Source organism: Balaenoptera musculus, chromosome 11 (genome assembly GCF_009873245.2).
Source record: "Balaenoptera musculus isolate JJ_BM4_2016_0621 chromosome 11, mBalMus1.pri.v3, whole genome shotgun sequence".
In the NCBI taxonomy this organism is placed as follows: domain Eukaryota; kingdom Metazoa; phylum Chordata; class Mammalia; order Artiodactyla; family Balaenopteridae; genus Balaenoptera; species Balaenoptera musculus.
Window position 1 is genome coordinate 39,527,294 of NC_045795.1, and position 20,910 is coordinate 39,548,203.

The 20,910-nt window shown below is 41.9% G+C and overlaps 1 protein-coding gene across 2 annotated transcripts in view; it reads right to left on the reverse strand.

Moving 5' to 3' along the window:
- UHRF1BP1 (UHRF1 binding protein 1) overlaps positions 1–20,910 on the reverse strand; it is a 59,525-nt gene that overhangs the window by 11,214 nt on the left and 27,401 nt on the right. The window contains exons 5-14 of one of the 2 annotated variants that reach the window (XM_036868374.1): positions 16,074–16,263; positions 15,620–15,760; positions 15,019–15,189; positions 14,134–14,326; positions 7,415–7,501; positions 6,784–6,900; positions 6,179–6,318; positions 5,631–5,772; positions 5,187–5,380; positions 3,518–4,974 (exon numbers count right to left, since the gene is read on the reverse strand). In XM_036868374.1, coding sequence (XP_036724269.1) covers positions 3,518–4,974; positions 5,187–5,380; positions 5,631–5,772; positions 6,179–6,318; positions 6,784–6,900; positions 7,415–7,501; positions 14,134–14,326; positions 15,019–15,189; positions 15,620–15,760; positions 16,074–16,263 — 2,832 coding nt within the window. Of the gene's footprint in view, positions 1–3,517; positions 4,975–5,186; positions 5,381–5,630; positions 5,773–6,178; positions 6,319–6,729; positions 6,901–7,414; positions 7,502–14,133; positions 14,327–15,018; positions 15,190–15,619; positions 15,761–16,073; positions 16,264–20,910 lie in introns of both variants that reach the window. The other variant, XM_036868373.1, reaches the window with a different exon arrangement.

Here is a 20,910-nt window from a genome sequence, read left to right on the forward strand (position 1 = left end):
TGCCATGTGGATATATCATAATAACTAATTATTCCACACTAAGAAGTTCAAACTCAATTCAGGGAGAATAAAGAAAAAGCCAGAAGGCTTTAGAAAAGGGAAATAACAAGATCATACCTGTGGTTTAAGAAGTTTGACCTGGGACTTCCCTGGTGGCACAATGGTTGAGAATCCGCCTGCAAATGCAGGGCACATGGGTTCAAGCCCCGATCTGGGAAGATCCCACATGCCGCGGAGCAACTAAGCTCGTGTCCCACAACTACTGAGCCTGCGCTCTAGAGCCCGCGAGCCACAACTACTGAGCCCGCGTGCCACAACTACTGAAGCCCGCACGCCTAGAGCCCGAGCTCTGCAACAAGAGAAGCCACCGCAACGAGAAGCCCACACACCATAACGAAGAGTAGCCCCCGCTCACCGCAACTAGAGAAAGCCCGCGCGCAGCAACGAAGACCCAATGCAGCCAAAAATAAATAAATAAATTAATTAATTAAAAAAAAAAGATGTTTGACCTGCCTTTTTCAAATATGCTAGAGAGGGAAAGATACCCAATGAGGAAATCAACTAATAGTTCACTAAAATAGTCCACATGTGGGAGCAGACAGGAAAAACGGATGTGAGACTCCCTAGAGCTGTGCTCCCAGCATCATCCTCACAGGAACATTATCATCTAAAGGGGAACTCATTAGAAATGCAGCTTCTCAGGCTCCATCCCAGACCTACTGGATGAGGAACTCTGGGGACAGGGCTCAGCACTCTGTGTTTTAACAAGCCTCCAGATGATTCTGAAGCATGCTTAAGTTTGAAAGTATGGTCAGAACCTGACAAATGCCTGGAAGAGGCAGAGCTTGAATGAGCAAGAGAATGATGCCACCAAAAAAAGAAAGAAAAAGAGAACTGGCCGGGGAAGGGAGGGATAAGGAATTTAGTTTTATATATGTGAGGTTCAAGGCACCCCTGGGAGATCAATGTGGACCTATGGGCAGTAGATAGTTTTAAAGCAAGAGCAGAGGAGGGGAGGAAAGTCAGGACTGAAAATAAGGACTCTCGCAGACGTGAGGAGGTGGACAAAATAACCTAGAGAGAAAGTACAGCTGATCCTTGAACAACACGGGTTTGAACTGCACAGGTCCATTCATATGCATATTTTTTTCAAGAGTAAATACTATAGTACTGCACAATCCACGGATGGTTGAATCTGTGGATGCGTTGGAACCACGCATATGCAGGAACCTCTTATAGGTAAGGCCAACTATAGGTTACATGCAGATTTTCAACTGCACAGAGATTCAGTGCTCCTAATCACCACATTGATCAAGGGTCAAATGTATTAAAAAATGCAGAGTGATATAAACCTTCTGAAAGTTTGGCAAATACATCAAGAACCTTAAAATGTTTGTAGTGTTTGACCCAGTAATTCCACTTCTGGGTTTTATTCTAAAGATTTAGATAAGCATAAAGAGTAATGTTCACAAAAATAGGGATGTTTAACACAGCCTTGGTTTTATTATTATATTTGCAAGAATATAATAGAGCAATTAAAAATTATATGTTCAAGTACCTCATGAATGGGAAACTATTCACAATAAATCATAAAGTGAACAAAATTGGAAATTTTCTATATTATATAGAAATAATATAAATACACAAATATTATAAAATAATATTTGTGTACTTTATATGAGTAGGCACATATAAGCATTCACATGGATACACAAATATGTGTCGAAAAATTGGAAGCAAACAGATGCAAATGTAAATAATGGCTGTCTCTGGATAGTGTCATTACAAGTGACTGTTACGTTTTCTTCTTTATTCTTTTATTTTTCCACATTGTCAACGAAATGAACACAAATCATTTTTATAATTTAAAAAATAAAAATTATGACAAAAGTGATCAGAATATGGACAGCCTAGTGCTGTGGAACAGTTCCATTTACAAGATAAAAGGAAGAAGAGGGCAGCCAAGGGAAAGGAAAAGACTCCTTCCGAGAAGTGTGAGGAACTGGGTGGGTTACAAATGCCCAGAATGAACTGACCAGCAAGGCTGACTGCACAGAGGAGTCCTGGAAAAAGATGACTGAGAAAAGGCCACTGGCCTGGGCAGTTAGGAAGTCAGTGTTGGTGTTTCAAAAAGAGTTTGTATCACACACCTTTCTTTTCTCCTTTTTACCTCTCTTTTCCCATCTCCCTTACTCTTCTCTAATTAGAAAAGGTAGCACATTAGGTGACTGGGAGTCCAGGCTTTCAATCCTCACCCCACCACTCACAAGCTGTGTGATCTTGAGCAAGTTTCTTACCTCTCCGAGCCTCAGTTTTCTCATCTGTAAAATGTGGAGTGATATTAGGACCTGCCTTATAGGGTTCTTACAATAATTCAATGCATTAATATTGTAATATTTAGGACAAGGCCTGACACATAGAAAGTACTCAATAAATGTTGCCTAGTATTATTACATAATTAATCCTTTAAGCTTTCCTTCTCTTTCCTCCTAGGCTATCTAGGCCTAGCAGGTACTAGTATACCCACAGGCATTGCTTTGAGACACACTTAAGAAAATCCACTTAGACAAAAGTTCTAAAGCCACTGATCTTCAAACCATGGTCCCCAAACCACGAAGTGTCCCAGCAAAGATTTCCCATAGTTTTCATTATCTTTCCTAAAACCACAGGCACCCATGGAAAAATCTATACCTTCCCACTCTTCTGACTGTGCATTTCTGTGTTTTCTGCTTACTCCCCACTGTAGCCCCGGCATCTAACACAGAGCCTAGCACACAGTAAGGGCTCAAACAATACTTGTTGAACGGATGAGTGAAATTCTTCCTTCTCTATTATTCTGACAGATATTGATAAGGTGTACCAGAAAGAGCAAGTCCAAAGCCCCAGCTTTTCTAGTTATAAGATACAGGATCCATGGGCTCATCCTCTCTGAAGCTTCCATTTCCTCAGTTATAAACTGGGGATACAAACATCTGCAGCGACCTCCCCGAGCTGCTGTGGAGATTACATCAAACAAAATACTATGTGAGAGACCACTGAAAAGAATAAAATATCGTACAGATGCCAGGTATTATTATTCTGATACAGCATAGCTGTATCAATAATAGTGAATCAGTGAAAGAGGAGACAGCTTGATGCTAAGAAGCAATAAATGTTGACTTGAAAGCTGCCCAAGACCAGGCTAAGATATATGGAGGCATGAGAAAGTCCATGGGATTTTGTTATTTTATTGCAATTTCTGGTTCTTCCCCTATCACAGAGTTAGGTGTAGTCCTGAAAATAAAGTCCCTCTGACTGGTTTGCTTACATCCTCTAAGTAGCCTGAAAGTTCTTCCGCTGCTCTACAGGCAGCTCTGAAAACTAAAGGCTTTGCCACATTAACTAGACCATTCCATACACGCTCCTGGACCACACGGTGCTTCCCAATCTACAAGTGCACACGGCAGGAGGCCTGAGCCCAATGGCCAGAGCTAGGAGGGAGAGAGGAGGCGAATGAAGGAGGCAGAGAACCACTCACTTGGCTGGGGGCAGAGACAGCATCTTGTGCATGGTGGAGGTCATTCGGTCTCTGCCCAGACTGAAGGCATCCTTAGTCAGGGACATAGCTTCCTTGGTGAGGTCCATGGTGGCATGTAGAGCCTCCTTTGTGGCATCCTTGGTCATGTGAATAGCACTTGATAATTCTCCCTCAATGTTCTTCAAGGGGATGAGCTCGCCCTGTCCATTCACAGCAGTATCCTTGTCCCCTGGGGGCTTCAACTCAGCTGGTGAGCTAGGTGCCTGGGCGCTGCTCAGTCTCGTGGCCTGTAAGGAATCAACTGCCTCATGGCCCTTCCCTGCCTCCCGCTGTGCAAGAGAATCTGAGTCCTGCACTTCTCCACTGCTATGGAGAGGCAGCGGCCTATCCTGGGATGCATCCAGATTTTCAACGCCACTGTCCTCCAGAACCTTCCTGGGGCTTGCTGGGCCCTGTTCTGAGGAGGCATCAGACTTCAGCTCCCTATCCTCTGAAGGAGACAGCTCTGAATCTACAAGGCTCGTAGTATCTGAATCCTCAGAGTCAGCTTCGACAGCCCCAGGGACAGGATGCATGAGCAGAGCCACCTCAGCACTGGGGAAGAGGACGCCAATGCAAGCTGTCTGGTCCTGCAGAGGAGACCCAGTCATGGCCTCGGTATCCTTAGTAAGCTGCTCCTGAAGACCCTGGAGCACCTCCTTCAGGCGGAGGAGAGCCAAGTACTGGTAGTGGTCAAGCCTCACTCGGACATGCTCAGGCGAGTGTATGAGCACATGCACATCTGCCGTGTCCTCCAGCTCTGTCAGAGACCCTTTGTTATCCACACTACTGCTGCCTTCTTTCAGAATTTCCATGACTTCTGTAAGGCTTGATAGGCTTTTCAAATCATGCTCAGTCTTTGACCTCTGATGGGACACAGTGTCAGGGGCAAGGGCCTCAGAATGGACAGGACTGCCAAAGCTGGCGGATGCTTTCAGCCTCCCTTCTGTGGCCATAAGGAGCTTTCGTGCCTGGGCTTGCTGCCAGCGGAGGGGTAGGCAGGCCCAAATCGACAAGGGGAAGGGGGCCACAAAATTCAAGGAATGGCCTTTGAATTTCTCTGTTCCCTCAAAGTCCAAGGAGATCTGGGTGAAGTGGATGGACCAGAGATCCTGGGAAGCCTTAAGCCTCTGGGGAGGGAGAGCACTAGATTGAGGGAGTCGGGAATCCACCTGGAAGGCGTGATGCAAAAACAGCATGTGCAGAAGGCTAAAGCCGCCTGGCACCTTGGGAAACTGAACATAATTGGAATGAAAGAACTCAGCAGCAGCAAAACCCCGGAAGAGACTCTGGAGGTCTGGACAGCTACAATGTGGGGCGTGACGTGTATTGGTGGCAGTCACGCCTGATGCAGAGAAGACAAGGGCCTGGGGACGGTGCAACCCAGCCCGCTCTCTCTTCTCCAGCGGGAAGCTCACCTTCAGAGAGAAAATGAAACCCAATTCAGAATGGCCAGCTGAGCAACTCTGCAACCCACCATTAATACACACATGAAAGACCATTTGGGCTGAACCCAAAACTGCTTTCCTTACTTCTATCAAATGAACAGAGCAGAACCTTGGATTATAGCCATGGTAGAAGTGCAGCTGTGGCTACCAACAGGGAACAAAAATCCCACTCTCTACCCTACCTTCAACCAGAAGGCATCCAGTCGGATGTCCAAGTGTTCATCTTTCTGGCTTGAATCTTCCAGCTTGTAGATAGCTTTGAACTGCTCCAAGCTGCGGTATAAATCCAGGCAGAAGAGGTTTCCCCAGAGCAAGCTGACAGGATCCATAGTAAATGTCAGACCATTTAACTGAATGTAAAGATTGGGACAGGGAACTGGAAAGCAGAGAAAAAAAGAATCACCATGAATGAAGTAGCAGCTCGACTCTTACTTATCAGCTAATATTCATTTTATTATCAAATGTATATATTTACACAGGGAAGAGTTTTCAACAAAGGTGTGCTAAACTAACTCAAACACTTAAAACTCCAAATAACAAACAGAATATAAGCAGAGAGCCCCCGAGGCTGACAAATGCGAAGAGCAAGAGCAAGACAGTAAGGAATGACCAGAGCAGGTGCTTACCTGGCAGCTCCTGATTATCGGGGAAGTAATACTCTGTGAACTCAATATGAATGGCAGAGACCTGAGTGGGGAGGTTGTGAAGTTTCCGACTGCAGGAAAGGAGCGTCGATGGCTTCTTACTTGGCTGTCCAGCTGTAGAAACCTATGCAATCACGAGTTGCTGTTAGCATCTATACAGCACCCAGAATAGAATTTCCTCCATTTCCTCTGAGATGGGAGGATAAAGCCTCTACAATTCTTCCAAAGTCTGTCACAGGGAGCAGAGTGCTCTTCACGCAGATTCCAGGCATTCTCACACCTGACTAACACCATCTACGAGTTCGTTTTTTCAGTGAAAGGTTTGTAGCGGGGTATTCAGAGCAAAGTGGGGAATCCCAAGTCCTGATCTCAGCAGTCACACTCAGAAAGAAACAGACCAAAGTGTCAAATCCACCTGGAAGGGAGGGAAACAGCCCCCGAATTCTACAACCTTGATCACATGTGTTGCGTTCCAAATGAACTGCTCCACCCCTTTCCAGACTTGTTTCCCTGTGTCGTGGGCTCCTTACCTGGTGGACGTCCAAGTCATCCACCCGTATTACCAAGCAGCTAGAGCGCAGGCGATTCCATGCTGGAGGCCGAAAGACAGCCTGTCGGCCCTGAGAGGGGCTTCTCTCAAGGGGGTTCTTTCGAGGACTGGAGAGAGAATCTAAATAAAAATAAGAAGGTGGGAAAAAGAATCAGATACACTCAACTATCATCATTAATAGAATTCGGAAAGTAAAAACCCTAAGATCATTAATGCTATATGTAGGAAAGAGTTTAACACTGGCAAGCTCCAGGATGGAACTCAAAAACTATTCTCTCCTTAAGACCAAGGCAACGGCCTATTGAATAGAGAAGCTAACAACCTCTCTTCCACACTGCAGCTATCCCTGGAGACAAACAGGACTCCGTAAAGAAAAAAGTCACAGATGTCTCTCCGTGGGATAAAGTTGGAATAATCAGCTGGGAGTAAGTTGGGATAATTAGCCAGTCCAGTGCTTTACCGCCACTGGATACTCAAAGGTAAATGTCAAGAGGCAAAGCAACAGGAGTCCTCCAGCTCCTCATAACCCACCTGCTTTCCTCCGGAAGGGAGAGCCTACCCCCAGGTGCCAGGGTTGTTTCAGACCTGTCTCCTCATGCCACTTCTCCATTTTACTCTGAAATTCCATCACCAGCTTCTGGGCCCACTGGCCTCGGGTCTCCATGGCCTCACAGTGACGTACCCAATGTTTGCAGCTATCGCCTGTGCGATAAAGCAAAAAGATTTTAGTCTAAGATCATGAGCCAATGTTACATTTTTCTTTCCATTGGTATAGTTTTCCATAATTCAGAATCTGATCCCTCACCGCCAATCCAAAATTCTCTGGGATAAGTAAAAATTATCTAGTGAGAGCACTCAAGTTCTTCTGGATTCTATATGTGATTTTTCCCTAGGGTTCCCTAAAGGCCAGCTGCTGACTTTTGCCATCTTTGACCATGGACCACTGGAGAAGCTCTAAAACTAGTGGAAGTAAGGGGTAGAGCACAGAGTCAAAAGCAACATCTCAGACACTGCCTGCCCTCCTACTGCTTCTCATCAACAGTGGACCCTGCAAGTTTCCAGAAGATGTTCTCTTGAAAAGGACTATTGCCAACACCTCTCTGAGCATGTGCTGCAATCCCTGGCACCCTCCTGCTGGGCAGTCAGGGATGAACCCAGGCATATGGCCTCAATACTTAGGCCACGCTAAAACTGCACCCATTCAGAATTCTCCTACCTGCCCAGTGGAAGGGGTAATAGTCAAATGCCATCTTGCGAAAGGTAAGCTGCATTGCACCACCCATGAGTCTGTTTGCGGAGACACCTACAAAGAAAAATAAAGGTGAACAGCAGCAGAAGAAACACAGGCTTAAACACCACTTGAAGCACTTAAAAGTCCTCCTAAGGCTCAGCTCCAAAGCCTGGCTGATACATAAGTGCAGCCGAAAGGCCATGATGTCAGGTGATTTGCAAGGCTGAGGCCCTCCTCTTTTGAATTGCAATGGACATGCTCTAAAAGATTTTTTTTAAAAAGCATATTCCACTGTCTCTGTAAATGGCTGTCAGAATTCCAGAAAGACAAAAGAAACTGCAAAACTCAGGATTCTGGAATTCCAATCCTAGGTCTCCCACAGGCACGCTTGACAACCTTGACTGATTGGTTCCCCCAAACCTGGCAATAGTAGTATTGCTGTCCCTCAGCACAACACCTGGAGAGGCATAAGCCAAACTCCCCAAAAAACAGGACCCATGTTACTTCCTTCCATTTCTTAGCTAAAGCTGTGATGTAAGACTGTCATTACACACTGTACATACGAAGTACCATGGAACACTAAAAACACTGCACTAACAAGGACATTATAAACATACAGAATAGTGTAGATAAATTGAATTTTTTTGCAATAAGTCAAATATTCTATTGTTTATCTTGAATTTACATTTAATTCTTACTAAATGAATGAACTTTCCATGTTTCTGTCTTATCTCTCCAACTACACTCTAAGAACTGTAAGAACAAGGACTATTTCTTCTGCATATGTGTGTTGTCTAAGCTACCCTGTTCTGCACTTCCCTCCTATCCCTTCCATGCTATTTCCAGGTGAAGGGAAATACCATGGGACCTTCTAGCTGTAAGCTGGTACACCTACAACCAGGAGGGTCATTTCCATCCACTCTAGATATCACCATGCCAAGGTTCTGGACTAATCACCATCCTACTAGGAGATACACCTACACCTGTGTTCCTGTTGCTCAACGTTTTTGTCATAACTACCACCTCATAGGAGCCTGTTTAGCTATTTTTTTCCTAATTGTCCCTTCTCCATGAAATTTAATACCACAGATATACTGTATATCTTATGTACTATATGTCTACCTGTGCTTTATACATAAAAAGAATAAGAATAAAGCTTATTCCTTTCATTCAATGCCAGGTTAAGAAAGACTAAATAATTCTTTTAAGTTAAAAGTTAAGGGACTTCCCTGGTGGCACAGTGATTAAGAATCTGCCTGCCAATGCAGGGGACACGGGTTCGAGCCCTGGTCTGGGAAGATCCCACATGCCATGTGGCAACTAAGCCCGTGCGCCACAACTACTGAGCTTGCGCTCTAGAGCCAACACACCACAACTACTGAAGCCCGCATACCCTAGAGCCCAGGCATCACAACTACTGAGCCCACGCACCACAACTACTGAAGCCTGTGCACTCTAGGGCCCACGTGCCACAACTACTGAGCCCGCGTGTTGCAACTACTGAAGCTCGCACGCCTAGAGCCCATGCTCCACAACAAGAGAAGCCACTGCAATGAGGAGCCCAAGCACCGTAATGAAGAGTAGCCCCCCGCTCGCTGCAACTAGAGAAAGACCAGCGCACAGCAACGAAGACCCAATGCAGCCAAAAATTTTTTTTAAAAGAAACAAGCGTATTTTAAATTTATTTATTTTTCTATTTATTTTTATGGCTGTGTTGGGTCTTCGTTTCTGTGCGAGGGCTTTCTCTAGTTGTGGCAAGCAGGGGCCACTCTTCATCGCGGTGCATGGGCCTCTCACTATCGCGGCCTCTCTTGTTGCGGAGCACAGGCTCAGTAATTGTGGCTCACGGGCCCAGTTGCTCTGCGGCATGTGGCATCTTCCCAGACCAGGGCTCGAACCCGTGTCCCCTGCATTGGCAGGCAGATTCTCAACCACTGCACCACCAGGGAAGCCCCCAAAATTTTTTTTAAAAATGTTAAAAAATAAAATGTGAAAAGTTAAAAAAATTTAAAGCTATTAATATTTAACTTAAATTTATAACTATACCTGCTGAGTAACTTTTATATATATATAAATTTATTTATTTATTTTTGGCTGCATTGGGTCTTTGTTGCTGTCCGCGGGCTTTCTTTAGTTGTGGCGAGTGGGGGCTACTCTTCAATGCGGTGCACGGGCTTATTGCGGTGGCTTCTCTTGGTGCAGAGCACAGGCTCTAGGCGCATGGGCTTCAGTAGTTCTGGTACGCGGGGTTCAGTAGTTGTGGCTCACAGGCTCTACAGCGCAGGCTCAGTAGTTGTGTTACACGGGTTTAGTTGCTCCGCGGCATGTGGGATCTTCCCGGACCAGGGCTCGAACCCGTGTCCCCTGCATTGGCAGGCAGATTCTTAACCACTGCGCCACCAAGGAAGCCCTGCTGAGTAACTTTTAATGTAATTTATTTCTTATAAAAATTATAATGTATAGAATCACATATGCAATTTAGCAATTTATATTAATACGTAATAGTGATATAATCAAATTTTTAATTATTCAAAATTATTTTTGAATAAAATAAAGTTTTTAAATTAATTTCTTAAAATTATTATTTTGTTAGCTTTTAACTTTTGCTTAACATGAGAAAATAACTTTAGCTTAACTAGGTGCTAGATATTCAGATAGTGTCAATATTTTTCCTTTTCAACATTTAACTAAATTATTGATTTGTTGAACAATTTGTATAATTAAATAATAAAATATAAACTATTTTTATTTAATTCTCAAAGTTCAAATCACAAAAGTACTAAGGATTAAATATAAACAACACTGATGAGGCAGCCAATGACAGCTGCTAGCTATGTACAGGCCACCTCTCACCATCTGACTTTGAGATCAAGCAATCGATAGAAAGTCCTCTAATCACAGCCATCTATTTGCCATAGTTTATAGCCCTGATCTTCCACGAACTCAACATCAGTGTTGCTCGTATGATACCCAAGAAAACTCAATAAGAGAAATTAAACACTAAGGAATAAAATTTTGTCAATAAGGTTAAGCATTGTTATATCTAAGATTTTTTTTCACCCCCACCCCTCACCAAAGAACCAGTTTCCAATGTCCAGAATAGGCAAACATCAAGACAGAAAGATCAGTGGTTGCTTACAGCTACAAAATGGGGAGTGTCATCTAATGGGTACAGAGTTTCTTTTACGGATGACAAAAAGGTTCTAAAATTAGATTGTAGTAATGATCACATAACCCTATGACTATACTTTAAAACACTGAGTTGTATATTCTAAATGGGTGAATTGTACGGTATATGAATGATATCTCAATAAATATATATCTGTTTAAAAGAAAAGAGTGGATTTTTCCCTGCTGTGGGGAGGTATCATCCCAGTTGAACATGCATGACCTAGGCTACTAGAGGGAGAGGGTTTCACAGCCATGCTCCCTCTGTTGGATTTATTTGGAACTAAAAGAACAATAAACTACACGACTGAACATATTAAAATAAGGTTTAGAATAGAAATCAAATATAATTACCCATTATCAACATATTTAATTATAAACACATAATCATATATGACACATAAATGGTAAATAGTGTACATAAATGACTAAAATTCTCCAGTGAGATGGTGGGAGAGGATAGCCTAGCCTGAAGAGAGGTGAAGAAAGCTTTGGCTCACAGCCCTTATCCTGAGGGAAATAACTAAAAAGAGGCAGATGACACTCTTTTCCCCATCAACCACCTACCTCCTCCCAGAAGCCTGAAGGGCGAGCTGCTCCAGTTTGATTTTAAGAGACAGTGCTGCCCCACTGCAAGCCAAGCCGTCCCCAGTTACCCACCAAGTTTCCAATAACTTCACCTCCAATACCAAGGGATAGACGAGCGTATTAGTGAGGGGTCCCAATATCCAGGCTATAGTGTCCCTTAATGAAAAAGCAGACAGATGTAGCCTTCAAGGAGTCCCTAGAGCAGCACTATCCAAAAGAACTTTCTGTGATGATGGACATCTTCTATGGTCCATAGATTATAACGAGTACTTGAAATGTTGTTGGTGTAAATGAGGAACTGAATTTTTAATTTTATTTAATTTTGATTTTAATTTAAATAGCCACATGTGGCTACTGGCTACCATACTGGACAGAGAGTTCTAGAGCAATGCTATCCAATAGAAATGTAACATAAGCCACATAAGTAATTTAAAATTTTCTAGTAGCTACATTAAAAAAGTTTTTTTAAAAAAGTGAATTTAATTTTAATATTACACATTATTTAAACCAATATACTCCAAATATCATTTCAACATGTAATCAATATGAAAATAATTATTAAGGTATTCTACACTCTTTTTTTGTACTCTATCTTCGAAACCCCATGCGTATGTTACACTTGCACCCCATCTCAATTTGGATCAGCCAATATTTCAAGTGCCCAATAGTCATATGTGGCTAGTGGCTGCCATATTGGACAGGACAACTCCAGAGAATCTTAGCACCCTTTCCGTAACACCTAGTTCTCCCTTCCCCTTTCTTCCCAAATCCAAGGAGAAGAATCAAAGTCACAAGAACTCTTTGTGTTCCTTGTCCCTTCACAGAGTCATATGCCACACCTGGGTACGGCTGGCTGGGATTTATCCCTCTATCTAAAAATATCTCATCCAAAACTTTCCTAAAATCCACCAAGTAGATTCACTTAGCTTAATAAATACATGGGGGCTTCAGGGAAGGCTAGTCATTCACCTCTTAGTATGGATTGCAGGACCCTGTTACATGAAGAGGACAGTGCTATACGCTCTTATCAAGCAAAAGGATGAAACTCTCAATAATGTATTTTTAATAAAGATTTCTGAAAGGATTAAAACCAAAACAAAACAGGGACTTCTCTGGTGGCGCAGTGGTTAAGACTCCGCGCTCCCAATGCAGGGGGCCCGGGTTCGTTCCCTGGTCAGGGAACTAGATCCCACATGCATGCCACAACTAAGAGTTCGCATCCTGCAGCTGAAAAAGATCCCGCACGCCACAACGAAGATCCTGCATGCCGCAACTAAGACCCAGTGCAACCAAATAAATAAATAAATATTTTTAAAAACAAAACAAAACAAAACTGCAAGGTCTTTATAGTAACACGTGGAAGAAACAACCAAACAAAAAAATAATTGTTTTAGCAAAGAACTTCCAAAACTAGTGGCTAACAAAACAGTGAGCAATTTATTTGCTGTGGTGGCAAAAGCAATCTTTACGCTGTCACTGCTCCTTTCAGCTCTTTCATATTGGGAGTGGAGAGGGGCTGAAGTCACTTCAAGACCAAGGTAGAGCAAAGCAAGAGAGGCATTGGTGCTTGGTGTCCCAGAAAGAAAAGGTAGTAGGTTCCCCCAAGGAAAATGAATCTAGGTCTCATTAAGAAGCAAACATAACCTCCAGAGAGGAAAAGGCAGCAAGAACACAAGCTTCCATAGGACGGCATCTAAAAACAAGAGCTGGCGGCAGAGGGGTGTAGAGGGAGGACAAAGAGTATTGAAGGAACTGGCAGCAGAGAAATAATAATACCGAATACTGGCCTATGATTAATGTCCTCCAAATTCAGTATATTATGTCATTTGAGCCTGATAACGACCTATAAGGTAAATGAGTAGGATATAATTTAACTCAAGGTTCACAAATGAAGAAACTCAGAGGGGTGAAGTAATTTCCCTAAGGCTCATGAAGGAAAGAAATGAGTCAATTATTTTTTCATTCTGAATAAATGTGTATGTGTACTTAATACCAATTGCTCTAGTGACTCTCAAATGGGCAGAGATGTCTGCAAAAAAAGCAGGTGCTATTTGTTTATGCTCTGCTTACAGCGCCACAAAATAAAAGCAATGTCTGAAGGGCTCTGGGCTTGACTTTCCTAAGGACCACTCCACTCTGCATTAACGCCCTCTCTTTATTTAAAGATGGCTCTCCTATATCCTGTGTCTACTCTTTTTCATATGAAATATCTCTGTGTCTTTCAACTCTTTCCTTCTATGCTACGGTTTCCATAGCATTAAACAATCTGCACACCCTTCCTGGGATGCTTTCTCTTTGTTAATGTCCTCAAGAACAGCATCAAAAACAAGGCTCAGAGTTCCAAATGGAGTCCACAAAGGTGCCAGAGAAGAATTTCCAGAGCTCTGGAACCCACACTTCTATTGATGCAGTTTAAATTAATATGTGATTTAGGGAACACCATGTTAAAAAAAAAATTGCTCTAATGAATGAAAAAGCACGACAAGAACACACCATAACCTCTCTGCTTGGGAAGAACACATTTATACATAATAACTATTTAAATTGACTCAAAGATCTGAAAATTCTGAGGTTTCCTATAATTGAATTTACTTTCCTGAAAGCTTATAACAGTGGTTAGCATTGCCCAAAAGACTCTGGGGAGGGAAAAAAAAGTATACACCGCTTGGGCTCTACCCCTGAAGATTCCGATTTAGTGGGGGCTGGGAAGAGGCCCAGCTCCTGTGTCTTACTGTCTCACAGGTAGTTCTGCTGCATCCTAAAGGCTGAAGAGCACTCGCAGACAGAGAGCTGCCACAGGAGCACAGAGGCCTGAGGAAGGCCTGTGATTAAGGGGAGCCAGACAAATACCCCACATAGTCTTGAAAACAGCCTTCCATCCCCAAGCTTTGCCCAGAGCTCCAGGCGGTGATGGACCACCCTGCACAGGCTCAGGCCTCACGGGGTACCTGGCTCTCGGGACTGGCTATCATCACAAATGTGCAGGTCCAGGCGGGAGATGAGCAGATGGTAGGAGGACTCTTTCACATCAAATTTCTCAAAGTACTGGCTGAGGCGGCTGCTGCTGCTGTTGCTGCTGCCCTGGCTGCCACCGAACGCCTGGGCCCAGGACTGCTGGGCGCTGGGAGCAGGTGGGGTGATCTACATGTGACAGAGAGAAACAAGAAGTCCAGACCCAGACAGCCTCCTTGCTGGCTTTCTTTAAGCTTTAGTTCAGCCTGAAGAAAACCACAATTTGACAAGGTGTCCCTTCCTTCTCATAACTATTCGTCTGGTATCTCATGTAGGTCTACCCCACTTAAATAACCAAAACTCCAAGAAGCCAAATTATAATTAATCTAGTAACTGTCAGAGTCCTGTTCTGAGATTTGAATTGCCTTCTAAGCTCTCACCCCTCTAGAACTTAGCTGACTGATGCTAAAACACCTCCTCCAGGAAGTCTTCCCTAAATGCCCTCTTTCAGCCCAGGTAGTTGGATCCCTTTTCTTTGTGCTCTCATGGCACAGTGTTTACCTCTATTACAGCACTTATCACCTCATATTGTAATAACTTGTTTATAGTCCATATTTTAAGACAGCAATAGTTCCAAGGACAGGAACAAGAGGCTTTCCAGTGGCTAACACTGTATACCTAACACACTAGAGGCACCCAAAGAACAGAATAACTGAATAAATCAGAGGCACAGGCAAAGCCTATGTACCTCCAGAAGTGAATGACAAATTCCCCCAAATAAGCCTAATAAAGTCTAGGCTCCACTTACGGTGGAGGTATATGAATTAGGTCCGGCCTACCATCTCCCCACTGCCACCAAGGGTCTCTGTTTCACCTCTAACCTGTACAGGTTCAGGGGCCAGGCTCTTTCTCTGCTGTGCTGACTTCTCCATGGCCTCACTCAGTGATTCTGCATATTTCATCATAGCCTTGAGCTGTGAGTCAGTTAGCACCCAGAGCAGGTCATCCAACAGGAACATCAGCTTGGAGGCTATCACATTGCAATCTTTGGTCTGAAGGGGTCACACAGAACACAGGATTCAACATCTGGTACCATCCCAACTACTCAAAGTGACCACTGCCCAACCAGTTTCAGAGATGGCTTTTCAATCCCCAATACACGAAAGGAAAGTATCAAGCACTGTGGAGAGTCAATTTCTTACAAAACTACTAAAGTTTTCTGTGATTAACAAGAAGCAGCAATAATCAACTGCCTATGTGTCCCTATATACAGGTAAAAATCATGGTTTTCAAAATTAAAATGACAGGGAGGTAGAAATGTTTCCTCATTAGCAGATACAGTGCAACACTGAATTGCAGGTCCTCCCCTTTCAAATGTCATTCCAGGGGCCAATAACACTCAAAAAGGAGGAAACACCATCTCCCATGCTATCTGGGAGAATAAAAGATGGAAGTTTTCATGAGGACAGAGAACACACTCACTCTTCTCTTGAGGGCTATTTGGATCCTGCCTTGGTTGGTAATAAGCCTCAGTGGAGTGGTGACTGGGTCCTGATCACCATTGTCTGTAGCATCCGCCTCAATTCGAAGTGTTTGCCAAGTTATTTCCTTAAATGTTAAAACCTAGAAGGAAAGAAAGTAAAATCCTTTAATTCTGTGGATGAAATTAATCAAGAGGCAGGAAGTCCAAGGGGAAAAGACTGGCAAGGCAGAGACCCCCACCATTCTCAGCTGGGATCCTACCCACAGAAGGCAGTGGATCAGAGATCCATTACTGAGGAAAGGATGTAACAGTAACACTGGACAGAAGGGATTCTTGGGTTCCCAAGGATGGGGGAGACTTTGAGGAAATCCCCAAAGCAGGAATAACATCCTTTAAGAATGAGTCCTATTTTGAACCCCCCATTCTCCCTTCTCAGAATGCCAGGGCTGTCACCTCTCCTCGGCGGGGGTCAGTGATACGGGTGAGGCGGAGGTCACTCTGCTGCCAGTTGGGGTTCACACTATAGCCTTGGAGCTGCCACAATTCAAAAGAAGCGTGGAAGGCCTTGGAGTGAATCTTGATGGTGATGGAACTGACGATGATGAACATCCCCTCCACCACCTTCTCGGCAAAGCCATACTCACTACAACAAACGAGGCAGACCAACATTCAGGATCATATGAGACTTGATGCATACTTTTTTTTTCTTTTTTTTTTTTTTGGCCATGCCGTGCAGCTTGCGGGATTCTACTTCCCTGATCAGGGATTGAACCCGGGCCCTGGCAATGAAAGCGCCGAGTCCTAACCACTGGACCGCCAGGGAATTAGTAGGCATACTCTTTATACTGGAAGACGTAAGACAAGACTCTTAACAACGCCTGTCTTTGGATGCTAGAACTGTGGATGACTTTTTAAAAATTTTTCTCCTCCCATTTCTTCTTTATATCTTTTACATTTCTAAAAATTTTTATGATGATGTAGTACTCTTTCTGATGAGATTTTTTTTTTAAGAATGGAATAAAAGAAAGAGTTGACCTGGAAACAATCTCTGGTTAGAAAGAATAAATTGAAAAAAATATTTTCACAGTCCACAAACTACCTGAATAAATATTGAATATTGTCTGTGAGGAGAGATATAACAACAGAAAGGAAACACTAGGTTTCCATAACATCTTCAAAGACAGAACATACTCTGCAAAAGTAGTGAAAAGAGGAAAGAAGTACAGCCAGGTTAGCATGAGGTCTAATACTGTGAAATCTAGTCAAGAACAGTCCCACCTCTGCCCTGTCAAATCTATCCCAAAGAGCATAGCTGTGCTTTATAGTGAGAGGCAGAAACAGCAGGGAGAGGAACAAAGGCCATCCTTAAAGTCCTTCTGGACATGGAAAACACAGACATTCTTGACATGTAGGTGAAACAGTTCTCATTACAAGAGATACAAAAGTCTGGGAATTACAAACTGGAAAAAAAAAATCTTTGCAATTTATATCACAAAGGGCTAATATCTCTGATGTATAAAGAGTTTCAAAAAACTCGGAAGAAAAAGACCAAGAGCCCAATAAAAACGGGACAAAGTAGGGACAGTTCACAGAAAAATAAATGCAAATAGATATTAAACATAAAATGATGTTCAACCTCACTCGTATATAAAAACTACACTAAGAGTCACTTGATTTATGACAAAAGTGACAGTGTAGTAGGGAAAAGACTGTCTTTTCAATAATGGTGCATGGTCAGTTTGAGGCTATCTGCAAAGAGAAAAAATAATATTGACCCTTATCTTACATTAAACAAACAAAAAAACAAGTTTCAAGATTGATTGTAGATCTAAATGTGAAAAGTCAAACAATAAAACTAAAAGAATAAAGTTAGAAAAAAACATAGGAGAATATCTTCATGCCTTAAGATAGGAAAAGATTCCTTAAACAAGACACAAAAAGTGCTAACCATAAAGGGAAAAATAGATATATAGGACTATATTAAATTTATCATTTCTGGTCAACAAAAAAATAACATTAGGAGTGATAGGGAACCCACATAGTAGGAGAAGATATTTGTAATACATGTATATAACCAAGGACTTGTTTCCAGTATAAAGAACTTCTACAAATTAATAAGAAAAAGACAAATAACCCCAAAAATAACCCAAAAGATAAATGGGCAGAATACATCAATGCTTTGTGAAAGAGGATATTTGAAATTCTAATAAACAAATCATCAAAAAAATGCAAACTAAAATCATAATGTGATACAACTACACACCTATTAGATGGCTAAAATAAAAAGAGAGACAATACTAAGTGCTAGCAACACTGCCAGGGGGAAAAGTGGTACAAGCACTTTGGAAAACTGTCCAGCAGTATGAACTAAAGCAGAACATATGCACAGCCTATGACCCTGCAACTCTACTGCTAGATATATACAAATCAGAAATGTGTACATATGTTCACCAAGAGGTGTGTATAAGAACGTTCATAGCATCACTATTCTTTTTTCTTACACATTTTTAATTTACGTATAGAAAAGATCATTCTTTGTGGTGTACACGTCCAGGGTTTCGACAAATGCATAGAGTCATGTATCAACCACCACAGTCATGACAGAGAACAGTTCGATGTAGCATCAGTATGCTTAATAGCCAGAAACTGCAAACAAATCAAATGTCCATCTACAACAGAATGGATAATTGTGGCATATAATGGAATAACATACAGTAATAAGGATGAATGAATGATAACTACATGTAACCACATGGATGACTTTCACAAACATCACGTTGAACTAAAGTATGTAGACACAAATGATGACATAATTTGTGATTACATTTATATAAATTTAAAAATAGGGAAAACTAACGTGTGGTGTTAAAAATCAGGATAAAGTTATCCTTGAGGGTGGGTATGACTAGGAAGGGTGCAGGAGGCTTCTGGGATTCTGGAAATGGTCTGTTTCTTCTTGTAAAGAATCACTAATCTATACACTTAGGATTTGTGCGCTTCAATATAACTTACCAAAAAACTACACAGAAATACCATGTGTTATCTTTAGACAAAAATCTTAAAGTTTGGACTTCCCTGGTGGTGCAGTGGTTAAGTATCTGCCTGCCAATGCAGGGGACACAGGTTCGAGCCCTGGTCCAGGAAGATCCCACATGCCATGGAGCAACTAAGACCGTGCGCCACAGCTACCGAGCCTGCGCTCTAGAACCCGCGAGCCACAACTACTGAGCCCACGTGCCACAACTACTGAAGCCCGCGCGCCTACAGCCCATGCTCCGCAACAAGAGAAGCCACTGCAATGAGAAGCCTGCGCACCACAACGAAGAGCAGCCCCCACTCGCAACTAGAGAAAGCCCGCGCGCAGCAACGAAGACCCAACACAGCCAAAAATAAATAAATTAAAAAAAAAAAAAGCCTAAAGTTTGAAAATATTGTCTATTGGCAAGGCTCTTGGAAAACAAGAACTCTTACAACATTGCTGGTGGTAACATGAAATTACAAAATCCTTACGGAGGGTAATTTAGCAATGTCTATCAAAATTATACATGCTTTTGCTGTTAGACCCAGCAGCCCCACTTCCAGGAATCTATCCCAAAATATGCTAGCAAAAACAGTGGAAACAAACCAAATGTCCATCAACTGATGAATGGATAAATAAAATGTGGCATATCCACACAATAGAATATTATTCAGCCATAAAAGGAATAAAGTACTGATACATGCTACCACATAGCTGAACCTTGAAAACGCTATGCTAAGTGAAAGACACCAGTCACAACAGACCACATGATATATGATTACATTTGTATGAAATGATCAGAATAGATACAGAAAGTAGATTTATGGTTGCCTAAGGCTAAGGCAGGGGAGAATGAAGAGTGACTTCTAAGAGGTATGGAGTTTCTTTTTGGGTGATAAAAATGTTCTAAAATTTATTGTGGTGATGGTTGCACAACCTGGTGTATATACTAAAAACTATTGAATTGTATACTTTAAAGGGATGAATTCTACCTCAATAAAGCTGTTTTTTAAAATATGCTGGAAAAATACTAAGTAACTTACAAACAAGGTCATTTATTACTGCACTATTTGTAACAGCAAAAAACCTAGAAATAATTCAAATATCTATCAACAAAGAACTGGCTATATGAACAATGACGCCTCTATAAAATATACTGAGTATTTTGCAGGTGCAAAAAGGAATAAGAAACATCTCTCTACATACTTCTATGAAGTGCTTTCCAGGATATACTTTTAAAAGAAAAAAGCAATGTGGAAAGTGTTTATGGTATGTTACATTTTGTGTAAGAAACAGAGTGGGGACAATACAAACATACATACATATAACATACCTTGTGTTATAGTTTTAACTTTGGAACTATGTAATTTTACATAGGTTAAAAATAAATTTAAAACAATTTAAAATTTTAAAACAAACTGATATAAAACTCCTAGAAGATAACATAAGAAAAAACCTAGACGACCCCGGGTATAGCGATTACATTTTAGATACAACACCAAAGGCACTATTCATGAAAGAAATTATGGATAAACTGGACTTCATTAAAGTTAAAAATCTGCTCTGTGAAAGACAATGTCAAGAGAATGAGAAGACCATCCACAGACTGGGAGAATACATCTGCAAAAGACACATCTGATAAAAGACTGTTACCCAAAATATACAAAGAACTCTTAAAACTCAACAATAAGAAAACAAACAACCCAATTAAAAAATGGGCCAAAGACCTTCATAGACACCTTACAAAAAATGATATACAGATAGCAAATAAGCATGTGTCTTATAAGCTCTACATCATATGTCATCAGGGAAATGCAAATTAGAACAACAATGAGATTCCACTATGCACCTATCAGAATGGTCAAAATGCAGATCACTGACAACACCAAATGCTGACAAGGACGTGGAGCAGCAGGAACTCTCATTCACTGCTGGTAGGAATGCAAAATAGTACAGCCACTTTGGAAGACAGTTTGGTGGTTTCTTCCAAAACTGAACATACTCTCACCACAGATCCAGCAATCAAGCTCCTTTGTATTTACTCAAAGGAGTTGAAAACTTAATGTCCATACAAAAACCTGCACATGGACATTTATAGCAGCTTTATTCGTAATTGTCAAAATTTGGAAGCAACCAAGATGCCCTAATAGGTGAATGGATAAATAAACTGTGGTATATCCAGACAATGAAATATTATTCAGCACTACAAGGAAATGAGATATAGAGTCCTAAAAAGACACGGAGGAACCTTAAATGCATATTACTAAGTGA